At 41.9% G+C, this 22,297-nt stretch overlaps 1 protein-coding gene across 3 annotated transcripts in view; it reads right to left on the bottom strand.

Annotated features, from left to right (window-relative positions):
- trmt44 (tRNA methyltransferase 44 homolog) overlaps positions 1-22,297 on the bottom strand; it is a 280,538-nt gene that overhangs the window by 217,479 nt on the left and 40,762 nt on the right. For 2 of the 3 annotated variants that reach the window (XM_072495917.1, XM_072495918.1), the window contains exons 10-11: positions 18,718-18,834; positions 16,162-16,462 (exon numbers count right to left, since the gene is read on the bottom strand). The exons of the other annotated variant lie outside the window; for it this stretch is intronic. In XM_072495917.1, the coding sequence (XP_072352018.1) occupies positions 16,239-16,462; positions 18,718-18,834 (341 nt within the window). In that variant the 3' untranslated portion in view covers positions 16,162-16,238. Of the gene's footprint in view, positions 1-16,161; positions 16,463-18,717; positions 18,835-22,297 lie in introns of those variants that run through there. 3 annotated transcript variants of the gene reach the window in all.

Genomic DNA, 22,297 nt, shown 5'->3' with positions numbered 1-22,297 from the left:
GAAGGTAGTGCAATGTTCCTCCTGCAGAATGTTTGAGGTGAGGGACGCCATCAGTGTCCCTGCTGATTTAATCTGTGGGAAGTGAATCCATCTCCAGCTCCTCAGAAACCGCGTTAGGGAACTGGAGCTGGAGCTGTATGAACTTCGGATCATTCGGGAGGCAGAGGTGGTCATAGATAGAAGCTTCAGGAATATAGTTACTCCGAAGAATGAAGATAGATGGGTGACGGTGAGAGGGGTTGGGAGGAAGCAGTCAGTACAGGGATCCCCTGTCGCCGTTTCCCTTAGTAACAAGTATACTGCTTCGGGTACTGTTGGGGGGAACGACTTACCAGGGGTAAGCCATGGGGTACAGGTCTCTGGCACAGAGCCTGTCCCTGTGCTCAGAAGGGAAGGAGGGAGAGGAGTAGAGCATTAGTCATTGGAGACTCCATTGTTAGGGGGACAGATAGGAGATTCTGTGGGAACGAGAGAGACTCGCAGTTGGTGAGTTGCCTCCCAGGTGCCAGGGTCCGTGATGTCTCGGATCGTGTTTTCCCGATCCTTAAGGGGGAGGGGGAGCAGCTCCAAGTCGTGTTCCACATAGGTATCAACGACATAGGTAGGGATAGGGATGTAAGGCAGGAATTCAGGGAGCTAGTGTGGAAACTTAGATCTAGGACAAACAGAGTTATTATCTCTGGGTTGTTACCCTTGCCACGTGATAGCGAGATGAGGAATAGGGAGAGAGAGGAGTTGAACACGTGGCTACAGGGATGATGCAGGAGGGAGGGTTTCAGATTCCTGGATAATTGGGGCTCATTCTGGGGTAGGTGGGAACTCTACAAACGGGATGGTCTACACCTGGACCAGTGGGGTACAAATATCCTGGGGGGGAAATTTGCTAATGCTCTTTGGGAGGGTTTAAACTAGTTAGGCAAGGGATTGGGAACCTGAATTGTAGCTCCAGTATACAGGAGGTTGAGAGTAGTGAGGTCATGAGTAAAGTTTCAAGGTTGCAGGAGTGTACCGGCAGGCAGGAAGGTGGTTTAAAGTGTGTCTTCTTCAATGCCAGGAGCATCCGGAATAAGGTGGGTGAACTTGCGGCATGGGATGGTACCTGCGACTTCGATGTTGTGGCCATTTCGGAGACATGGATAGAGCATGGACAGGAATGGTTGTTGCAGGTGCTGGGGTTCAGATATTTCAGTAAGCTCAGGGAAGGTGGTAAAAGAGGGGGAGGGGTGGCATTGTTAGTCAAGGACAGTATTACGGTGGCAGAAAGGACGTTTGATGAGGACTCATCTACTGAGATAGTATGGGCTGAGGTTAGAAACAGGAAAGGAGAGGTCACCCTGTTGGGGGTTTTCTATAGACCTCCGAAAAGTTCCAGAGATGTAGAGGAAAGGATTGCAAAGCTGATTCTGGATAGGAGCGAAAGCAACAGGGTAGTTGTTATGGGGGACTTTAACTTTCCAAATATTGACTGGAAACGCTATAGTTCGAGTACTTTAGATGGGTCCGTTTTTGTCTAATGTGTGCAGGAGGGTTTCCTGACACAGTATGTAGATAGGCCAACGAGAGGCGAGGCCATATTGGATTTGGTACTGGGTAATGAACCAGGACAGGTGTTAGATTTGGAGGTAGGTGAGCACTTTGGTGACCACAATTCGATTACGTTTACTTTAGTGATGGAAAGGGATAGGTATATACCGCAGGGCAAGAGTTATATCTGGGGGAAAGGCAATTATGATGCGATGAGGCAAGACTTAGGATGCATCGGATGGAGAGGAAAACTGCAGGGGATGGGCACAATGGAAATGTGGAGCTTGTTCAAGGAACAGCTACTGCATGTCCTTGATAAGTATGTACATGTCAGGCAGGGAGGAGGTGGTCGAGCGAGGGAACCGTGGTTTACTAAAGCAGTCGAAACACTTGTCAAGAGGAAGAAGGATGCTTATGTAAAGATGAGATATGAAGGTTCAGTTAGGGCGCTCGAGAGTTACAAGTTAGCTAGGAAGGACCTAAAGAGAGAGCTAAGAAAAGCCAGGAGGGGACATGAGACGTCTTTGGCAGGTAGGATCAAGGATAACCCTAAAGCTTTCTATAGATATGTCAGGAATCAAAAGAATGAGTAGGGTAAGAGTAGGGCCAGTCAAGGACAGTAGTAGGAAGTTGTGCGTGGAGTCCGAGGAGATAGGAGAGGTGCCAAATGAATATTCACACAGTATTCACACAGGAAAAAGACAATGTTGTCGAGGAGAATACTGAGATTCAGGCTACTAGACTAGAAGGGCTTGAGGTTCATAAGGAGGAAGTGTTAGCAATTCTGGAAAGTGTGAAAATAGATAAGTCCCCTGGGCCAGATGGGATTTATCCTAGGATTCTCTGGGAAGCTAGGGAGGAGATTGCTGAGGCTTTGGTTTGATCTTTAAGTCATCTTTGTCCACAGGAATTGTGCCAGAAGACTGGAGGATAGCAAATGTTGTCCCCTTGTTCAAGAAGGGGAGTAGAGACAACCCTGGTAACTATAGACCAGTGAGCCTTGCTTCTGTTGTGGGCAAAGTCTTGGAAAGTTTTATAAGAGATAGGATGTATAATCATCTGGAAAGGAATAATTTGATTAGCGATAGTCAACACAGTTTTGTGAAGGGTAGGTTGTTGCTCCCAAACCTTATTGAGTTTTTTGAGAAGGTGACCAAACATGTGGATGATGCTCAGGCAGTTATGTGGTGTATATGGATTTCAGTAAAGCGTTTGATAAGGTTCCCCACGGTATGCTATTGCAGAAAATACAGAGGCATGGGATTCAGGGTGATTTAGCAGTTTGGATCAGAAATTGGCTAGCTGGAAGAAGACAAAGGGTGGTGGTTGATGGGAAATGTTCAGACTGGAATCCAGTTACTAGTGGTGTACCACAAGGATCTGTTTTGGGGCCACTGCTGTTTGTCATTTTTATAAATGACCTGGAGGAGGGCGTAGAAGGATGGGTGAGTAAATTTGCAGATGACACTAAAGTCGGTGGAGCGTGGAAGGATGTTACAGGTTACAGAGGGACATAGATAAGCTGCAGAGCTGGGCTGAGAGGTGGCAAATGGAGTTTAATGCAGCAAAGTGTGAGGTGATTCATTTTGGAAGGAATAACAGGAAGACAGAGTACTGGGCTAATGGTAAGATTCTTGGTAGTGTGGATGAGCAGAGAGATCTCGGTGACCATGTACATAGATCCCTGAAAGTTGCCACCCAGGTTGAGAGGGCTGTTAAGAAGGCGTACTGTCAGTTAGCTTTTATTGGTAGAGGGATTGAGTTTTGGAGCCATGAGGTCATGTTGCAGCTGTACAAACTCTGTTGCGGCCGCATTTGGAGTATTGCGTGCAATTCTGGTCGCCGCATTATAGGAAGGATGTGGAAGCATTGGAAAAGTTGCAGAGGACATTTACCAGAATGTTGCCTGGTACAGAGGGAAGATCTTGTGAGGGAAGGCTGAGGGACTTGAGGCTGTTTTCGTTAGAGAGAAGGTTAAGAGGTGACTTAATTGAGGCATACAAGATGATCAGAGGATTAGATAGGGTTGAGAGTGAGAGCCTTTTTCCTTGGATGGTGATGTCTAGCACGAGGGGACATAGCTTTAAATTGAGGGGAGATAGATATCGGACAGATGTCAGAGGTAGGTTCTTTACTCAGAGAATAGTAAGGCCGTGGAATGCCCTTCCTGCAACAGTAGTGGACTCGCCAACACTAAGGGCATTAAAATGCTCATTGGATAGACATATGGATGATAAGGGAATAGTGTAGATGGGCTTTAGATGGTTTCATAGGTCGGCGCAACATCAAGGGCCAAAGGGCCTGGACTGCGCTGTAATGTTCTATGTTCTATGTTCTATGTTCAAAAAAAATTACAGAAGATTCCTTTCTCGTGTTGAAGACGACCATTTTGCGAGTTTCAGATTTCATGATTACACATTGGACTCTTACGATGAAGGCCCATCTTCTGGCTACAGGGATATGGGTTAAGTCACGTATTGCTAAAAGGTTGCCAAGAACTGTCAACTTGAGAAAACTTATTATTTTGAATGTTGCTTTATTAATTTTAAGAAATTAACATATCTTGTTAGCTGTGCTTCCTTTAACAGAATCGACAAATTCATCTACAGAAACCCAAGATTCAGCGCAAGATTGGTTCAGTCATATATTCAATAAGCTTTTGTGTTTGAAATTTTAAAATAAATGTTTAAAATTAGCCTGGAAATTCAAACTTTAGACAACGTGGAAGCTGTTTTAAAAAAAAAAACACAACTCTGATTAAAAGCAAATCTATATTCCAAGAGAACACATCGTTCAAAGACATTTGATAACGGGAATTTGGCACCAACCTTTACTCCCAGTACATTTGAGTGACATATATGAAAAACGCTTAGAGATGCAAATGGCATCATTCCAATTTATCCACCCATTATACGCCCTTTTGTCTCTGCAGGAAAATTAACCCTTTCAACAAGCTTTTGTGTATAATCCAGAAGATGTCAAAGACTGAGCAATTCACATCCAATACAAAGTTTAAAAAAAAAACTTGACCACCCCTTTGATTACACTTATTGGGGTTGACTTTCCAATTGGTTGGGTGGCACAGGAATTAACATCATTAAAGGACTTTTCCTATTTTGCGTATTTGGACTTATCATTTATGTACTAATGCTGCTGATCAGATACTTTGGCTAATGCATGCCTACCCATTGTGCCCCACCAATCCACATGGTTCATATTTATTCATATGCACCACTAGCCAATAACATCAAAATGGAAAGGTTTTGTTGAACTATTATTTACTGCATTAATAGTCATTTATTATTGAATTATTATTAATAATTTATTACTAAATCACATAATCAACTTTGATAATCATTTTACCATTTATTACTAAATCATATACTCAACTTTTTACTATATAATCATTTTATTTGTGTATATGAAATTATTATTTGACTATATTAATGTATTGCATAATTCATCAGTAGTATCAAATTTGATTAATTAATTAATTGTTATTCTTTAAGAATTATAATAATTATTGCTGAAATGCTTGTAATGCAATGCTTATCCACTCTATTGTTTAAAACGGTAATGACAATATGAATGAGTTATTCTTTGCGTTTTTACCTATCCTATCGCATTAATGTCTTTTATTTTATTGTGATAATATCTCACTTATTCTTTCGATTTATCAAAAGGGCCGACTGTAGAAGCCAGCTGTTTTCTATAGGTAAAAGATAGCTATTTAGCATTAAGCCCCTAGTCTATTAATTACCATTTGAAAACTCACTCATAACCTCAGGTCATTTCAAAACACACATTCAGCATTTCAAAACATAGCTTCAACAGAACACAGAAGCAGATAGATCAAAACAGCATTCTTCTTCAGCTAACAAATACAGTTGCAAGATAAAGTGACCAAGGACAGGGCAGGCTCCGTGACAACGGCACAGTAACCTAAAGGCGCTATTGTCCTCAGCAAGAATCCAGTTCAAGCAGCTTGCGATAAGAAAGCCGAATCGCATTCCATAGCTTATACAAGAATACATTTTAGGTTAATGTTGCCTATAAATGAGTGACAACTAACCCTCAAATCAAACTCATGTGATGTTAATCCAAACCAATTAGAATTACATTGGGGTGTAGATAGATGGTTAAAGTCTGATATGATTTGGTCTAACCGTGATGGATTTTCAGCCATCTCTCTCTCTCTCTTTCATGAATTATCTATACTTTGACTACTATTCGTTGTCTCCCTGTCTTTCATATTTCACTTTCTGACTTTGACTTTTGAAGTTATTGCGAGCTGTTTGCCTAAGCAAGAAAATCATTTCTGTGATTATTTGAAAGTTCAATTGTCTACAAATTGCCTCTCTGTGAGTCCTATGTTAGCTGGACGTATTAGAGAATAAGACTTTTAAATGATTCTCAATTGTAATCAATAGAGACAAATAAAGCAGATTCTTATTTGCACCTGAGAAGTTTTCACTTAAATTTCTAATGAGTTTGAGTAATCGCAAAGTGCTGCTAAAACCACACGGTAGATCTATCTTCGCCTCCAGGTTCCCCGACTGAGGGGGATGATCGTGGTGGTGGTGAGGGGGGTGACTGGCCAGGCGCATGGACACCGCAACCCAACCCCACACCTCCTCAATCCCCCACCACCACCCGCCTGCAACTCCCTCTGTGATACATACCTGCCGCATTACGGGATTGGCAGTAACAGCGGGTCTGGTACATGGGATGGAGGATGATGACAACCCACTCTGCAATGAGCTCTGGTGCTCTGCATTGTTTGCCAACATCTGGCTACTACCCACGGTACCACTTTCCACCATCCACCTGGGTGATTCCTGTATGCGAGCTGGCCATTCTACCACATGGTCCCATCAAATCCCCTGGGGTGGCGCTGATGGGGACGGTCAGGGAGTGGGGGGGGGGGGGTGGGGGGTTGGTGGCGTGTGTGGAGCCTGTGCCACCAACAACGCCCGCCCATTCGCATCCCCCCTCAACCCCCCCACTTCTGGCCAGCCCAGACCAGCCCACCCTACACACCCATCTGACAGAGCACCGAGGCAGGTTGTAACAGTGGTAACAGGTCTTTAATGGGAACAAATATTCACAGATTTGTGCCCTAGCCCCTATAACTAAACTGTGCCCTGCACCCTTGAATTTAACTAGTATCTAACTTGCTGGCCTGAAGGGCGCTAATGCTATGCCTAGGTGGTTCCCCAGATGATACAGTAGGCGTGGAGGCAGCCTGTGGTGCCTGCCCTGCAACTGGCGGGTGTCTTCTGGGGCAACTGGGCCTGGATGGGCCCGGCCGCTGCTCGGGTGGCACGGGAGGCACGGTGCTGCCCCGTTCTGCCCTCTGCTCACCAGATGCACTAGTACCAGGAGATGGGGGGGGGGGGGGGGGGGGGAGGAGAAACAGAAGACAACAGTGTTAGACAGTCCGACGCATGCAGCCCAGGGGCTGGGCAGCTGGTGGCCTCAGTGCCCAGGGCACCCAGCCATGGCGGCCAGTATGGCTTCCCACATGTGGTGCCAGGTGGGGGTTCAGCCACCCTCTGGGTTGGGAGAAGTCGGGTCACGGGTGTGTGGGGCGGGGGTTGGTGCCAGGGGCACAGTGCTGCCTACTCATCCTGGCCGCCCGGAGGAGGTCGTGCAGTTTCTTTCGGCACTACTGGCCGGTCCGGATGGTGTTGCTGGTGGCGCTGACCACCTCTGCCACCTGTGCCCAGGCACGACGAATGGCAGGCTCCTTTTTGGGACGGGGTACAGGGTCAGCCTCCTCTCCTCCACGGCATCCAGGAGGGTCTCAAGCTTGGTGTCGGTGAAGCATGGAGCTGTTCTCCTTGCTGCCATCTTGTTGGCTGGGATGGTGTGTGTGGGGAGTAAAATGTGTATGTGCAGCTGCAGCCTCCAGAGTGTCAATCACAAAACCACGAATCCAGCACCGTTTCTCATTAGAATCGATTTTGTGCTCCACGTGGTGCCGGTGCTAGTCTCTTAACAGTAGCGGAATCGGTCCAGGTGTGGCGCCAAAACGTAGTCTCAAATACGGAGAATCCTGTCCCCTATGCTTTCGGTATTACACTGATGCAAACTTACATTCCAATCTGTAAAAATACAGGGAACATTGCTATTCACTACAAATTAATTTAGAGGGGGCGATTTTGAGCCCGCAATAGCCATCCTCAGGATCGGCGGCGGCACAGGCAGAAAATCCTGCAAAAATTGGGAAATGCGATCCTCACCAGATAGTTACCCAATTATCCCTGCCCCTCGCTGGCAACATCACACGGTTCACGCCCACAAAGGGCATCAATCTCATTTGAATTAATTTCCATCGATGTACATATTATTAGCAACCTCCACCCCTCGCCACATGACCTGCCCTCACAAAATATTCACATCTTGCCGATGTCACATTGGCGAGGTTCCCAGCAGGTTTGGCCAGATGTGAAGCTGTCGAGGGGATCCCTTTGGGGGTGCAGAAGTGTAATCCCCGGGGGGGTGGGGGGGGAAGGGGGTGGTTGAGGGATATGCCTGGGCAGAGGCTTGACACAGCCCCCTGGCCGAGGGGGTGGGGGGGGGGGACAGGGGGTGTTCGAGGGATATGCCTGGGCAGAGGCCTGACACTGCCCCATGGCAGAGGTTGGCACTGCCAGGTTGACGCAGTGGGCCCTAATAATGGGAACCCCATTGGGGAGGCAGAGTTGCATTGATGGGTGTTGGGTGGAAAAGAGTACAGGCTATACTTCCACGGTGCTGGTGGGGGTGATATACCAGTGATGAAAGCGAGGGGTGTGGTATAAGGAAACGTGCAGAATGCTGCCGATGATTGTCAGAGGTGGGGGTAGGGTGGGGAGCTCAATATCTTCCTGATGAGCATTTGAGGCTGTTAGCCAGCAGCGCTGATGAGGGCATCTCAATGTCTTTGAATTGATCTTATGCTTTTCAAACTTTGCATGAGAACATACTTCATCTGAATTAGCTTGAATTTATATGGCCCCACCAGGTGTAAACAATGTAATGCCTTTGACATGGTGACCTAAGACCCAGCTGCTACCATTTTGTAGCCATATCAATGCACCCTTGGATTTACCGTTAGGTGGCTTGAATGCCACGGAGTTAAGCAGTAAGCCTATTCAAAATGCTAATTCACAGAACATATAAGTTTCAGACAGCCATTTTTGATTTGAACTGGGTGGTGTTTGCATCTTGCATGTATGTTTTATCTTTGTGATAAACCTAGGGCAGCATGGTAGCACAGTAGTTAGCACTGTTGCTTCACAGCGCCAGGGTCCCAGGTTCGATTCCCGCTTGGGTCACTGACTGTGAGGACTCTGCATGTCCGGGTGCTCCGGTTTCCTCCCACAAGACCAAAAGATGTGCTTGTTAGGTGAATTGGACATTCTGAATTCCCCTTCAGTATACCCAAACAGGCACCACGCGTGTGGCGACTAGAGGATTTTCACAGTAACTTCATTGCAGTGTTAATGTAAGCCTACTTGTGACAATATTAAAGATTATTATTAATAAAACTGCACCAAAAACATTTTTGAAGATATCAAAAAATATGTTTTGAATGGATTTTTAAAAAAAAATTAAAAATACAAAGATGTTGCCCAATTACAGTGGTCAATGGTAGATGGTATGTTTGGTGATATGCAAATGAGATTGAGTAGAAACTTTGTGAAAAACATCTCAAAACTAGAGTTCAATATGCACCCAGGTCATTTAATGCACCAAAGGCAAAAACTACAGACCCAGATTCTGCTATTCAGGTACAACTGGTCCACCTGATCTATTTAGTCAATGCTGGATAATTCCAAATATTTTTGCATTTCAAATTGTAATTAATCTAATTACTTGAATTAAGCAATATAAACATTAGCAAACTAGAAATTATTGAGATTCGAATTATATGATTTTAAGAACTGAATTAAGAGGAATATATTATTAGTTTTAAAATTACAAACTGCCTTTCCCCCCTTCTCAGCCTGAAATAAGAATTATTCACTCCTGTTGTCAATTTAGTCATTCAAATTAAATCAAAAGGTCATAGATCCAAATACTGTCGTAAAGAATGGAGCAAAATTATCCATTGCCAACGCATTAAAAAAAATTTTAAAACAATTTTGCCAGGTCTATGGATTACTGTTCTGGACAGTAAACACTGTTCGAGCAGCTTCGATTTTCTAAGTGACATTTTCAAAGGGTATCAGCCTTGGGTATCAATAGGAAAACAGTGTAGCTCACTGACAGGACACCCCATTCCCGTTGCTCAGAATTATTTATGGCTATAACATTTCAATCAAAGAGAATGAAAAAGTGAGAATCTTCTCTTAACCCTCTTCATATCAACAGGGAGGAATCTTTAATTGGAAGAGACGTTCATGCTAGTGCATTGCCTGCAGTGAGGAAGGGTAGGAAGCAGCATTTAGAAAAACTTGTGGCACACATCACAGGATGGTGGCTGCGTGGGGGACCGGAAAACAAAGACACCCGAGGGACGCTTGCAAATTCTTATCTAATTCATTGTATGCATCAAGAGAATAACACACAATACACTGAAAGGTGCTTTTGTCCCATCCTTTTACGGTTGCAAAAACTGTCTAACCTCTCTTCAGTTATCTAGAAGTACAGAATATAACACCTCCAATATTTCAGTGAGGCTTTCTGAGAGATCCAGTCCAATCGATTGCGATAGGAGCCAAGTCCTTTCAAATGAGAAGTTTCATAATCACTGTACTTCTTGCAAATGTTAATCGTTTTTAGTATTTATTTTTTCAGAAAGTAAATAAAAATTGAATATAACCAGGCAGTCATCAGTTTACAGGATGATCAAACCTATACTCAACTGCAAAGCCATCTTAATCTTTCTTTGAAAGACAAACAGAACACCCAGTGCAACTCCTTCTGAACTGTACTTGTACTGTAACTAGAGCATATGTCATGGTTTTTAGGTGGCATTGTGCCAGGTAAATCGATCAGTTTAATTGTGTGTAGCCTTCTGCACCACATCAAAGGCAATGGGGCGCCATTGTTTTCACTTTACCTGCATAAAGAGGAATGCAGAGCACACACGGATCTTCTACCTGATGAATATTCCATTTTTTCTTTTTCAGACTAAACTACAAGCATTCCAACTCAATATGAAACCACTTTATTTGGCCGTACCAATAAACATTAAATTTATTAAACACAGCAACTGCTCAACAGGTTAACCAACAGCAAGTTTAACATTACCTTTTGGTGGAAGCCCTTTCCCATCTGCACCTTCTGCTTCAAAACCATCTTGTGTTGAATTTCATTTAAAAATTACAGTAAAATTAACGATGCCCAGTTGCAGTTACGTAAAACAGCAACATATTTAGATTCTCATAGAAATCTGCCACTGACTTCAGTGTAATCGTTCTTTTAGGGGGTGGAGTGATTAAATGTGGGATGCTCAAGAGGCCAGAATTGGAAGAGCGCAGATATCTCAGAGGCAAGTTGGAATGGGGAAGAAGGCAACAGAGATGGGTGAGGCCATGGGAAGAATTTCAAAACAAAGATAGAGTTTAAAATAAGATCGTTCAAGATACAGGCACCTGGCAATTTTTCAGTTTCTCTTGATCTCATGGGGCCACTTAGCCTCAAGGTTGGAACAGCCCTTCAGAAATTCTACCATGTTTGTTTCAAGGGCACAGCATAGTTAATATTAATTATATAAACAATTTATCATTTTGACCGTTGTCTGATTTACAATGTGTCATAATAAGAGTCATTAATCACTTTTAAATTTAAAAAAATTGCACAATCAAATTTCAATCTTATTAAAAAGGAGAATTAAAGTGCTGGATATCCTGGGGTAGAATTTCCACTTAGTGCACAATAAAGAAATTGCTCACAAAGTCTGCTTGAAATTAGCCTGGTTAGGTTACACTTCAGGTTTCTGCCGAAATCAATTTGCATAATCAGAAACATAAAATCATCCATGGACTAGCAAAATCAGGCAATGTAATAGAGGCAATTGTTTCCATTTCTTGCTTTCCATTAAATAGTGGTCCTTGGAGAATTTAAGAGTGATAACCAAGTGCAGTTTTATTAATATAACTGAAAAGGGACTCACCAAAAATAGATATTTTAGTAAGGGTATCTAATCCTTCATCGAGTTACCTCATTTAAAATCACTGAAATTACATTCGAAAACCATATCGCACCCTATATTTTTATTGATATACAGTTTCTTAGTAGATTAAATATTTTTGATATACAAGAACTTCTAAAACATGCCTACTATAGACTGTATGTAACTTCATGAAAATTGGCACAATTTGAAGAGCCTTCCCTAACCAGGGCAATCTTGACCTGGGGATGTGGCCAGTTTTGTGGTCAGAACTGGACTTAGATTTTTGAACCTTGAACCAATGCAAAATATCATAGAAAATATGAGCATAACTGATTTGGGCCTTAATGACTTAACAGTTAGTTTGTTGGTCTTTTGCACAGGTTTGGCCAAAACGGTTCAGATTTGCAATATAACTGGTGGAAACACAACCTCCACTCCATCCCCTTTGTAGCATTGGTCTGGTACTAACTCAACTGGCAAAATAGAGTAGGTATGCATTGTAAATACCGCCATGCCACCGCTGCTACCAACTGCTGATGAACCAACATAGTGATAATATAAAGAACAAAGTACAGCACAGGAACAGGCCCTTTGGCCCTCCAAGCCTGCGCCGACAATGCTACCCATCTAAACTAAAATCTTCTACACTTCCGGGTCCGTATCCCTCTATTCCCATCCGATTCATGTATGTCAAGATGCCCCTTAAACGTCACTAGCGTTCCTGCTTCCACCACTTCCTCCGGCAGCGGGTTCCAGGCACCCACTACCCTTTGTGTAAAAAACTTGCCTCGCACATCTCCTCCAAACCTTGCCCCTTAAACCTATGCCCCCTAGTAATTGACCCCTCTACCCTGGGAAAAGGTCTCTGACTATCCACTCTGTCTATGCCCCTCATAATTTTGTAGATCTCGATCAGGTCGCCCCTCAACCTTCTTCATTCCAGTGAGAACAAACCAAGTTTATTCAACCTCCCCTCACAGCTAATGCCCTCCATACTAGGCAACATCCTGGTAAATCTCTTCTGCACCCTCTAAAGCCTCCACATCCTTCTGGTAGTGTGGCGACCAGAATTGAACACTATATTCCAAGTGTGGCCTAACTAAGGTTCTATACAGCTGCAACATGACTTGCCAATTTTTATACTCAATGCCCCGGCCAATGAAGGCAAGCATGCCGTATGCCTTCTTGACTATCTTCTCCACCTGTGTTGCCCTCTTCAGTGACCCGTGGACCTGTACACGAAGATCTGACTGTCAATACTCTTGAGGGTTCTACCATTCACTGTATATTCCAAAATGCATCACCTCACACTTGTATCATCACAAGATACAAATACAAATTAAAATTCACAACGCCATCTGGGGTGGTGGTGCAGTGGTATTGTCACTGGACTCGTAAACCAGAGACCCAGAGTAATGCTCTGGGGACCCAAGTTCAAATCCCGCTACCGCAGATGTGAAATTTGAATTCAGTAAAAATAAATAAATAATCTGGAATTAAAAGTCTAATGATCACCATCAAACCATTGTCGAAAAAAATCACCTTGTTCACTAATGTCCTTTAGGGAAAGAAATCTGGCGCCCATACCTGGTCTGGCCTACATGTGACTCCAGACCCACAGCAGTGTGATTGACTCTTAACTGCCCCCTCAAGGGCAATTAGGGATGGGCAATAAATGCTGGCACAGCCTCCGACACCCACATCCCCTGAACGAATACGAATAAAAAAAGAAATTCACCTCCAAAAGGTTGTGTAGATATCATGCATATGACAACTCGGCTTTCAATTTGTTCTTTGCACAGAATTACAATGCATTTAAAGTCTGTCCCAGAGTTTCAGGTTGGCGTGCAAGGTAATTCAACTTAAACAGTGACAATGCTTCAGGTTTTATTTTGTACTTTTTTGATTGAGATGTCACAATCAAAATCCACTTAATCCTGGCAACACTTTCACTGAATATAAAAATGGCCATCCTGGTTAAACTGAGGGCAGTAGGAAAATCTCATGAGGTGAGAGAGTTTGAAATCTGAGAAGCAACCATTCAATGCAAATCAGTTTGGTATTTTTTAAATAAAAGGAAAAACACTTGGGGTGAATGTTCCCATTTCTCAAGGGAAAGTCCATGTTGCGGGAAGTGGCTGTGCTACCCATTTAAAGGTGACGATTGCAATCTGAGGACTAAGCGTATCCTTGTAGATAACTTTTAAATGCAAACAGGGGTGATTTTCAATAGCTGGCCACTCGTCACCCCACTGACTGCCAAGGCCCCCCTGATCTTATTTTCAGACGGGCATACAATTGCAAGCAGCCTGCTCACTAGAAACATGTAAGAGGCTGCAAGCTAAAATATCAGCGTGCTACACAGGGTTGTTTTTAAAATTCTGGCAATAATCTCTATCAATTGATCTGCAACAGACCCATTCATGAGGTTAAGAAAGGTGGCAGAAACCTTTGGGAATAATGGATCCAAACTTACCCATTCCTCCCAAGCATGCTAAACGTACAACGTAGCATTGATCAAATTGCTCATATACTGTCTACCTAAATAGTAGACAGTACCTCTACTATGACTAATTTTGATCACAAGGGCAGAAAGAAGAGATTTAAGTTCTGAAGACAATGTGGAGAAAATCCACATGACTCATATTTGGCATCAGGTATTGAGCTGCAAGTATGTGAGTCCTTTAACTTTGAAAGGAGACAACTAAGAGATATCAAGTATAGCAACTGGTGCAGAAAAGGTAAATCTGAGACAGGTTCAAGTTATACTATTACAGTGTGGCAAGGAGACATAGGTTCAAACTGGCAGGGGCAGCACGGTAGCATTGTGGATAGCACAATTGCTTCACAGCTCCAGGGTCCCAGGTTCGATTCCGGCTTGGGTCACTGTCTGTGCGGAGTCTGCACATCCTCCCCGTGTGTGCGTGGGTTTCTTCCGGGTGCTCCGGTTTCCTCCCACAGTCCAAAGATGTGCAGGTTAGGTGGATTGGCCATGATAAATTGCCTTTAGTGCCCAAAATTGCCCTTAGTGTTGGGTGGGGTTACTGGGGTTAATGTCTAGAATTTCTTTACAGGCAGGATGAAGTTCATGGAAGGGCAGTCGAGACAAAGATAAAACTTGAATAGTTTAACAGCTAGATGCTGAACAGGAGACCAGATGATTTTTTTTTGATATACAAGCGGATTTCTGTCTGAAACCTCTGTACAAGCTCTGATGATCATGATGTTGTACCCCAAAATTCAGCATTATCTAAAAGTTAAGCTTCTTTTATGTAAATATGGTGCAAATGGTCCAGGACTGTGCTGCACCTACTCAGTACTTAATGTTTACTTTTCCGTTAGCATATAGCTGCCAAATTATCTTTAAATGTAGAGTTTATCAGTTACAAACTGATGACATGTTGTTTTTCTTAACAAGCAGCATTCCTTCACACGATCTCCAGGATTGTTCAGCAGCTAAGCTTTGTCACTTAATACAACAAATTGCAACTTAGTGAATCAACTGAGTGGCACAAAGCTGCATTTGCTGTTTGTTGGTAAAATACTAACAAAAAGCATCCAATATATCTTTAAGGTGTTTAAATATTTCTAAAAGGTGAAAAGTTTCATACATGGTGCCTCAGTGGATAGCATTGCTGCCTCACAGTTCCAGAAACTTGGTCTCAGGTGACTGTCTGTGTGGAGTTTGCACTTTCTCCCCGTGTCTTCGATGGTTTGCTCCGGTTTCCCCCCACAAGTCCCCAAAGACATGCGGTTAGGTGAATTGGACATTCTGAGTTCTCCCTCCGTGTACCCGAACAGGCGCCGGAATGTGGCGACTAGGGGCTTTTCACAGTAACTTCATTGCAGTGTTAATGTAAGCCTACTTGTGACAATAAAGATTATTATAACTTCAGACAATGGACAGATGAATGTTTAAACACATATGTCCAAAGATTGGTATCAGTTCCACCACTCCGCTGTTAGCAGACCTGCATTTAATGGCAGAGGTTGCTGTGATAGATAAAACCTAAACTCACCGCAGCAAGTTGATTCTTGTCTCTTTAGGATTAAATATCCTTTTAATGACACAATATGCATTAATCACTGTAAATCAATCTCATTTGTGTTACAAATTTAAAGTTTGGAGTCTTATTCGTTTCAGAGATTTTAAAGAGTAAAATTGTATATTTTTTTATTTTCCTTTGTTTCTTTTTGGTCCTTCGCTTAATCCAATATTATTTCTCTATTTCTGTTCTAGTATCTGACTCTACATTGAATTCACAAACTCTAATTTATAATTCCATTTTAGTCCTAGTGCTGGTTATTATACAGTTCTTCAATCTGATTGTTTAAGAAGATACTGTTTACTTAGGCCCCATTTCCCTCACTGCATCATTATCAGCTCGCACTTTCAGCAACTGACCACACGAAAAGAATTAAAAACCAAATTTGCAAGGGGTACATTAACTAATGACAAACACGATTAAACACCCTGCTACAGCAACATTTTGCAGCACCATTAGTAATTAGGAATGAACAGGAAGCAGTTCATATAAAAACAGTATATTTTATTCCTGAACACTGCATTTCATCCTAAATATCCAGGAATGTAACTCAAAAGGCACTAAATATTTTTTTTTCCATTTGCACGAGGTCGCACTTCTGCTATTCCATGTGCAAATGGGCACTTTTCTGCAGCTCGGGGACATCCATCAGGATGATTTACAAAGAACCAGCAGAGACGTGTCTTAAAAGCTTCAGAAGGTGATTTTCTTTTTGTATCTGATGACATTGTTTTTGTTTGCTTTTCCTTTGACCAGTCACGAATCTGAACGTTTCCATGGACAACTACATGCGGAAGGGAGAATAAACATTAATTACTTTTTTCTCTATTTTTAACTTTTTACTTATGCATTTTGTGATCCAATTGTACATGGTGTTTACATGGTGCATATAAAGGATTACACAACAAATTAAAGATTTGTTAGATGATCTTACCTGTAGCTACAACAGCTAATACAGTTATAGTACCTTTAATGTAATCAGTACAAAGGTTCTCCACAGGAGCATTATAAAACCAAGTATGATGCAAAACCACATACAAAGATACTGGATTAGAAGGCTGGTCAGGAGCGTCTTAGAGGAGGACAGGGATTGATAAGGCAGGGGGGTACGTAGGGTATTCCAGAGCTTAGGGCCCAGCCAACTGAAGTCACAGCCAATCAATTAAACTCAAAATTCAATATTTATGCAGATCCAGTCATCATTTTGTATCATGAGATTTGCTATTCTAAAACGACTTCAGAAAGCAGCTCTGTAACATGAAATTAGCATTGGAGGTTTTAATAATTCGATCAGTTACTAACCCACATTGTCAGAAATTAAATAATGACACTAAAACTGCAATGGAATGAGAACGCTTCAACACTTTTTAAGCTGATAGTTATGTGAAAATCTTACAATTTCAACATATTTCAAAAACATTTTGTCCTACCCTTAGCCATTGCAGTTGGTAGGGTTAGCAGAACAGGATTTTACTACTAATGATGTAATAATCTAGTAAGAAATATCTCATTTCTAAATAAATTTGAATGTGGAGGCAGAGAGGGAGAGCAAAACACAAATAGAGAGAAAGATAGAAAAAGCTATAATTACTAGACTTTTGCCTACTGAAACGTACAAATATACAGTATAGATGTTAACTCCAGAATATCAATGGTTTGGTTGAGTGTGCAGAGAAGTGGCAAATGGAATTCAATCCAGAAAAGTGTGAGGTAATGAATCTGGGGACAGCAAAGAAAGCAAGGGAATACTCAATAAACGGGAAGATATTGAGAGAGGCTGAGGAAGCAAGAGACCTTGGGGCATGTCCATAGATCCTTGAAGGTGGCAGGACAAGTGGACAAGGTGGTCAAAAAACATTTGGAATGCTCTCCTTTATTGGGCGAGGTATTGAATACAAAAACAGGGATGTAATTACATAAAACGCTGGTTAGCTCACAGCTGGAGTTTTGTGTACAGTTCTGGTCACCACATTACAGGGAGGATTTAATTCGCTGGAGAGAGTACAGAGGAGATTTACAAGAATGGTGTCAGAGCTTGAAAATTGCAGCTATGAGGAGAGATTAGGTAGGTTAAGGTTATTTTCCATAGACCAGAGGAGGTTAAGGGTTGACCTAATTAAGGTGTGCCGAATTATGAGAGGCCTAGATAGGGTAGACAGGAAAAATTTGTTTCCCCTAGCTGAGGGGTCAATTTCCAGGGGGCATAGATTTAAGGTGATTAGTAGAAGGATTAGAGGGGACATGAGGAAAAGCTTTTTCACTCAGAGGGTGGTGGGCATCTGGAATTCACCGCCTAAGTTGGTGGTTGAGGTTGAAATGTTCAACTTATTTAAAGGGTACCTGGATCTACTTCTGAAATGCTGTAACCTGCTAGGCTACAGGCCAGGTGCTGCAAAGTGGGATTAAAATGGGAGACTAGTTTATTTTTTCTCTTTTTTTGGCCGGCAAAGACATGATGGGCTGCATCGTCTCTCACGTGCCATAGGTTCTCTATGCTTCCAATTCAACTCTCAAACGTTATCTTCAAAAAGAATCATTAACTTGCAGCCTGAATTTCCACAGTGCACCTGGTTCATTCGAGAAATTACAAAAATGTTGTTTTTGGATACAAATTGCCAAAATGTTAGAATTATTAATTCTAGATATGACCAATTAGCACCACTAATTAGATCATCAGCACATGTAGAAATTTGTGTTGGCTTGTAAGAAATCCACAGAACTATAGATGTATTATATGGAAAACTGAATAGTAGATAGAAAAAAAGACAACTGTAACATTTATTTATTTTTATAAATTCACATCTCTAGAATTGGTATTAATAGAAAAGCAAAATTCAAGTCCACAGAGAGAAAACAAATCATTGCTAAGCCTAGTCAAAAAAAGCTTTTGTCTGGTTACTTCCATAAAAGAATGTGCTTATGTGCATTAAATACAAACATAGAAACAACAAATACAAAGCTGCTGAGAGTGTATGTAAATCTGAGGGAGAAATCAGAGGGGTGGGGAGGTAGCAAGATTTTCATAAAAGAAGCCTATACCTTCAAACACTTGATAATTGTTTCTTAACAGAGTCTTCAAACCTCCACATTCTTTTTTTAATTTTTGTAACATGTCGCAGTCCAGAAGATCTGCTACATTCTTCAGAGGCAGGCTTCCTGAGGAAAAAAAATATTGGGAATGGAGATTCAAAGCATGATAAGACAGAACTTGATTTATGTAATCATACAGGAATCCATTCGTCCCTTCGAGTCTACATGGATCCTCTGAAAGAACATCCCACCTCGGCCCACTCCCCCGTCCTATCCCCGTAAACCCACTTAACCTTCAGACACTAAGGGGCAATTTTAGTATGGCCAATTGACCTAATCTGCACATTTTTGGACTGTGGGAGGAAACCGGAGCACCCAGAGGAAACCCCCGCAGACACAGGAAGAACGTGCAAACTCCACACAGACAGTTTCCCAAGGTCTGAATTGAACCCAGGTTCGTGGCACCGTGAAGCAACAATGATAATCACTGTGCCACCCCTATGCCTTGGGACATCCTAAAGTGCTTGGGACATCCTAAAGAAAATGAAGAATTTGAGAACTGTAGTCACTGCTGTAACGTAGGAAACAAGTCACCCAACTTGTGTAGAGATAACTCCCACAAATACCACCAAATAAATGATCAGGTCATCTATCTTGGTTCCATTTGACACTTCTTCATTGCTCACTCCCACCTGACTGCCCACGCCAGCCGTTTTATGGAACAGGTAATGTATTTTCTGGGTCAACTGGCTTGCTAACAAGTCTAATTGACCCTTGATTATCTATTTAAATATGGCGGGCTGACTGCTGATCTCAGCATATTATGGGGTGAGCTCAGGGTGTGGGAAGGTGGTGGGGTGGGCACCCAATATTTTATGTGTCTGCTGCAGAAAACACACCTGGATGGGGCAAGTAAAATGCAGCCCAAAAATAACAGTTGAAAAATGTTCTCTTGTAACATTTCACCAAGATCGTAATATGTACCCACTCCCAAACCACCAGCATTCATCACATTGATTCAGATCATATCATTTAATATCAGGCAGCTAGTTCAATTAATTTAATATTTCAAAATGCATTAAGGCAAATATAAATTATTTTTTTCAAAAAACATTGGTGATAATTTCACCGTACTTGCATCCCACTGATATGGCAGCAAGGTGCTGGTTTCACAGCTCTGCAACCATTAGCTTGAGACTTGGGACTATAAGCAAAATGTCATTCTTTTTCTCAGCTCTTAAGTAGGCTGATTGATGAATAGCAACAGAGAAACTATTAATAGGAAGCTGGATAAGCCATAGTAAAGTTTGTTCGGCAGTCATACACACAATAAATTCTTCCTTGCTGTCCCAGCCATGAGTTACAAAATTGAACTCAACTGTTTAGGTAAAACACATATTTCAAAAATAAATGTCAAAGCTACAATTTCAATGGCAAGTTTATCTTTGTTCATTTCTGCAAAACCACTGTCATAAGCAGTTAAGGCAAACAGCATTTATACAATTAAAGGGGATAAACATATGAGAGAAGGAACAGAAGGATATGGCAATATGGTTAGATGGCAGAAAGTAGGAGGGGGTTTTTGTTAGTATAAATTTTGGTATAGACCAGTTAGGCTGAAAGGCCTATTACTATGCTGTAGACTTGATGCATGACCATAATGAAGCCTGGTGGAGGTCTTCAAAATTATGCAGACGTTCTGTACAGGGGATTCTGAGGAATTGTATCAGATTAAGGCCTAGTCCAGAGCATGGAGTCGTAAATATGATTACCATAAACAGTTAAATAATGCTGATGAGAGACATGATGCTGAAGCTTTTCGTCTTGTACTTATCAGGATAAACACAAACATTTCAAATGATCACAGCATTTTATACTACAGGAGAAAGTGGGTGCTGATTGGTTGGCAAGTCGACTCTGATTTGCCATGTACAAAGCAGTCGGAAGCTTTAGGCTCCCCAAATCTCTGGGTAATTCAAACGTGTGCAAAGCTTCAATATGTTCCTTTTGTTGACATGGGACAGGTCTTTGCTTATAAATGTATGGAATTTCTAGCAAGAATAAATAGGCCATGCTATGAGCTCAACTCATTATCTTAAATTGGTTGTTTTTCTGGCTATTAGCACACTTAGGGCTGTTCAGAAAGCATTGCGCAAATGCGGAATCATATTTAACAGTAGACTCTTTGTTTTGGGTTTTCAAAGTGCGGATTGGTCGAGTACGGTCTTATTTTGACTTGATCATCCAATCATCAGGACGCACAATTTGAGCGCACAATGGAGTGCATTCAGGTGTGTAAAGAAATTTTTTATAGTAGCTGAACAAAGAGCTCAAACGCAACATCTATGTAGCTGAAATATGTATGGGGTAGCAGGTTATGGCTTACTCCATTGATTCTCGTGGAAACCAACAAAAAGCAAGCGCTGGTTATAGAAACAATCTGATGGCTATTCCATCTATTTGGGCATACGCAGTCTCATGAAAACTGAGCTCAACTGCATGAGCTGTTAGGTTCAATGAGTACAGGTTCAGTAAATGGTAGCGCATAGAGATTGCCATGGTATAGCGAAGCAGTGTGAATGTTGATGAATTCCATCAGCAGCATGTTTAAATAAGCTTATGTTAAATAAGGGGTGACCTGATAGAGGTTTATAAAATTATGAGTGGCATGGACAAAGTGGATAGTCAGATGTTTTTTCCCCAGGGTGGAAAAGTCAATTACTAGGGGACATAGGTTTAATGTGCGAGGGGGAAAGTTCAGATGTGCAAGGCAAGTTTTATTTTACACAGAGGGTGGTGAGTGTCTAGAACGTGCTGCCAGGGAGGTGGTGGAAGCAGATACGATAGCGACGTTTAAGAGGCATTTTGACAAATATGAATTTTGTATGAAATTATCATTCTGTGCTTTAGATCTGGGGTCTACCAATTCCTTGGGACTTAAAGATTTTCTGGGGGTCCACAAAATTAGATTACTGATCAGGGCCGACCTTATCAGACATGTGGCAGCTTCATTCTGCTCATGCCTTCTAGCTCACCCCAAGCTTGCCTCTGGTCAATACAGTATTTGAGTGCTGTATACAAAATTAACCTTTTTTGTGACATCAGGTCATAACAAGTAGTGATAACAGGCAGCTTGATTAATCACACATTTTAAAGTAAGTTGTTTTGAACAATTTGATTTATACCTTATGTAGTATTGATATATCTGCCTTTGTGATTGCAGACCAAATTTTCATGGGGCAATCCTTACATGAGACATCAAAAATATATGTTTCCTAATTTGTATTGTGCTTGGCTTTATTTTCCTGTAAACAGGATTGATTTATCCTTGTAAGACTGCAACATAGTGATTCGACACTCTGCCAATTTGCAATTGTGAACATACAATGAAAGTTTCACTAGATGTAGGAATATAATACAGGAAGTTTTCCTCACAATTTGTGTAAATTAAGTATGTGGTATAAAATCAACACTTGTGTTAGTGTTATGGGCCAGCGTTTAGAGAAGCCTAAAGTGTATCATGGAGTTCACCTGACCCACAACTTTTTTTTTCTTTCTTTTTAAAAATAAATTTAGAGTACCCAATTCA

Source organism: Scyliorhinus torazame, chromosome 3 (assembly GCF_047496885.1).
Source record: "Scyliorhinus torazame isolate Kashiwa2021f chromosome 3, sScyTor2.1, whole genome shotgun sequence".
Classification (NCBI taxonomy): Eukaryota; Metazoa; Chordata; class Chondrichthyes; order Carcharhiniformes; family Scyliorhinidae; genus Scyliorhinus; species Scyliorhinus torazame.
The sequence above is the reverse complement of the archived record's forward strand: the minus strand, read 5'-3'. Positions and strand labels throughout refer to the sequence as shown.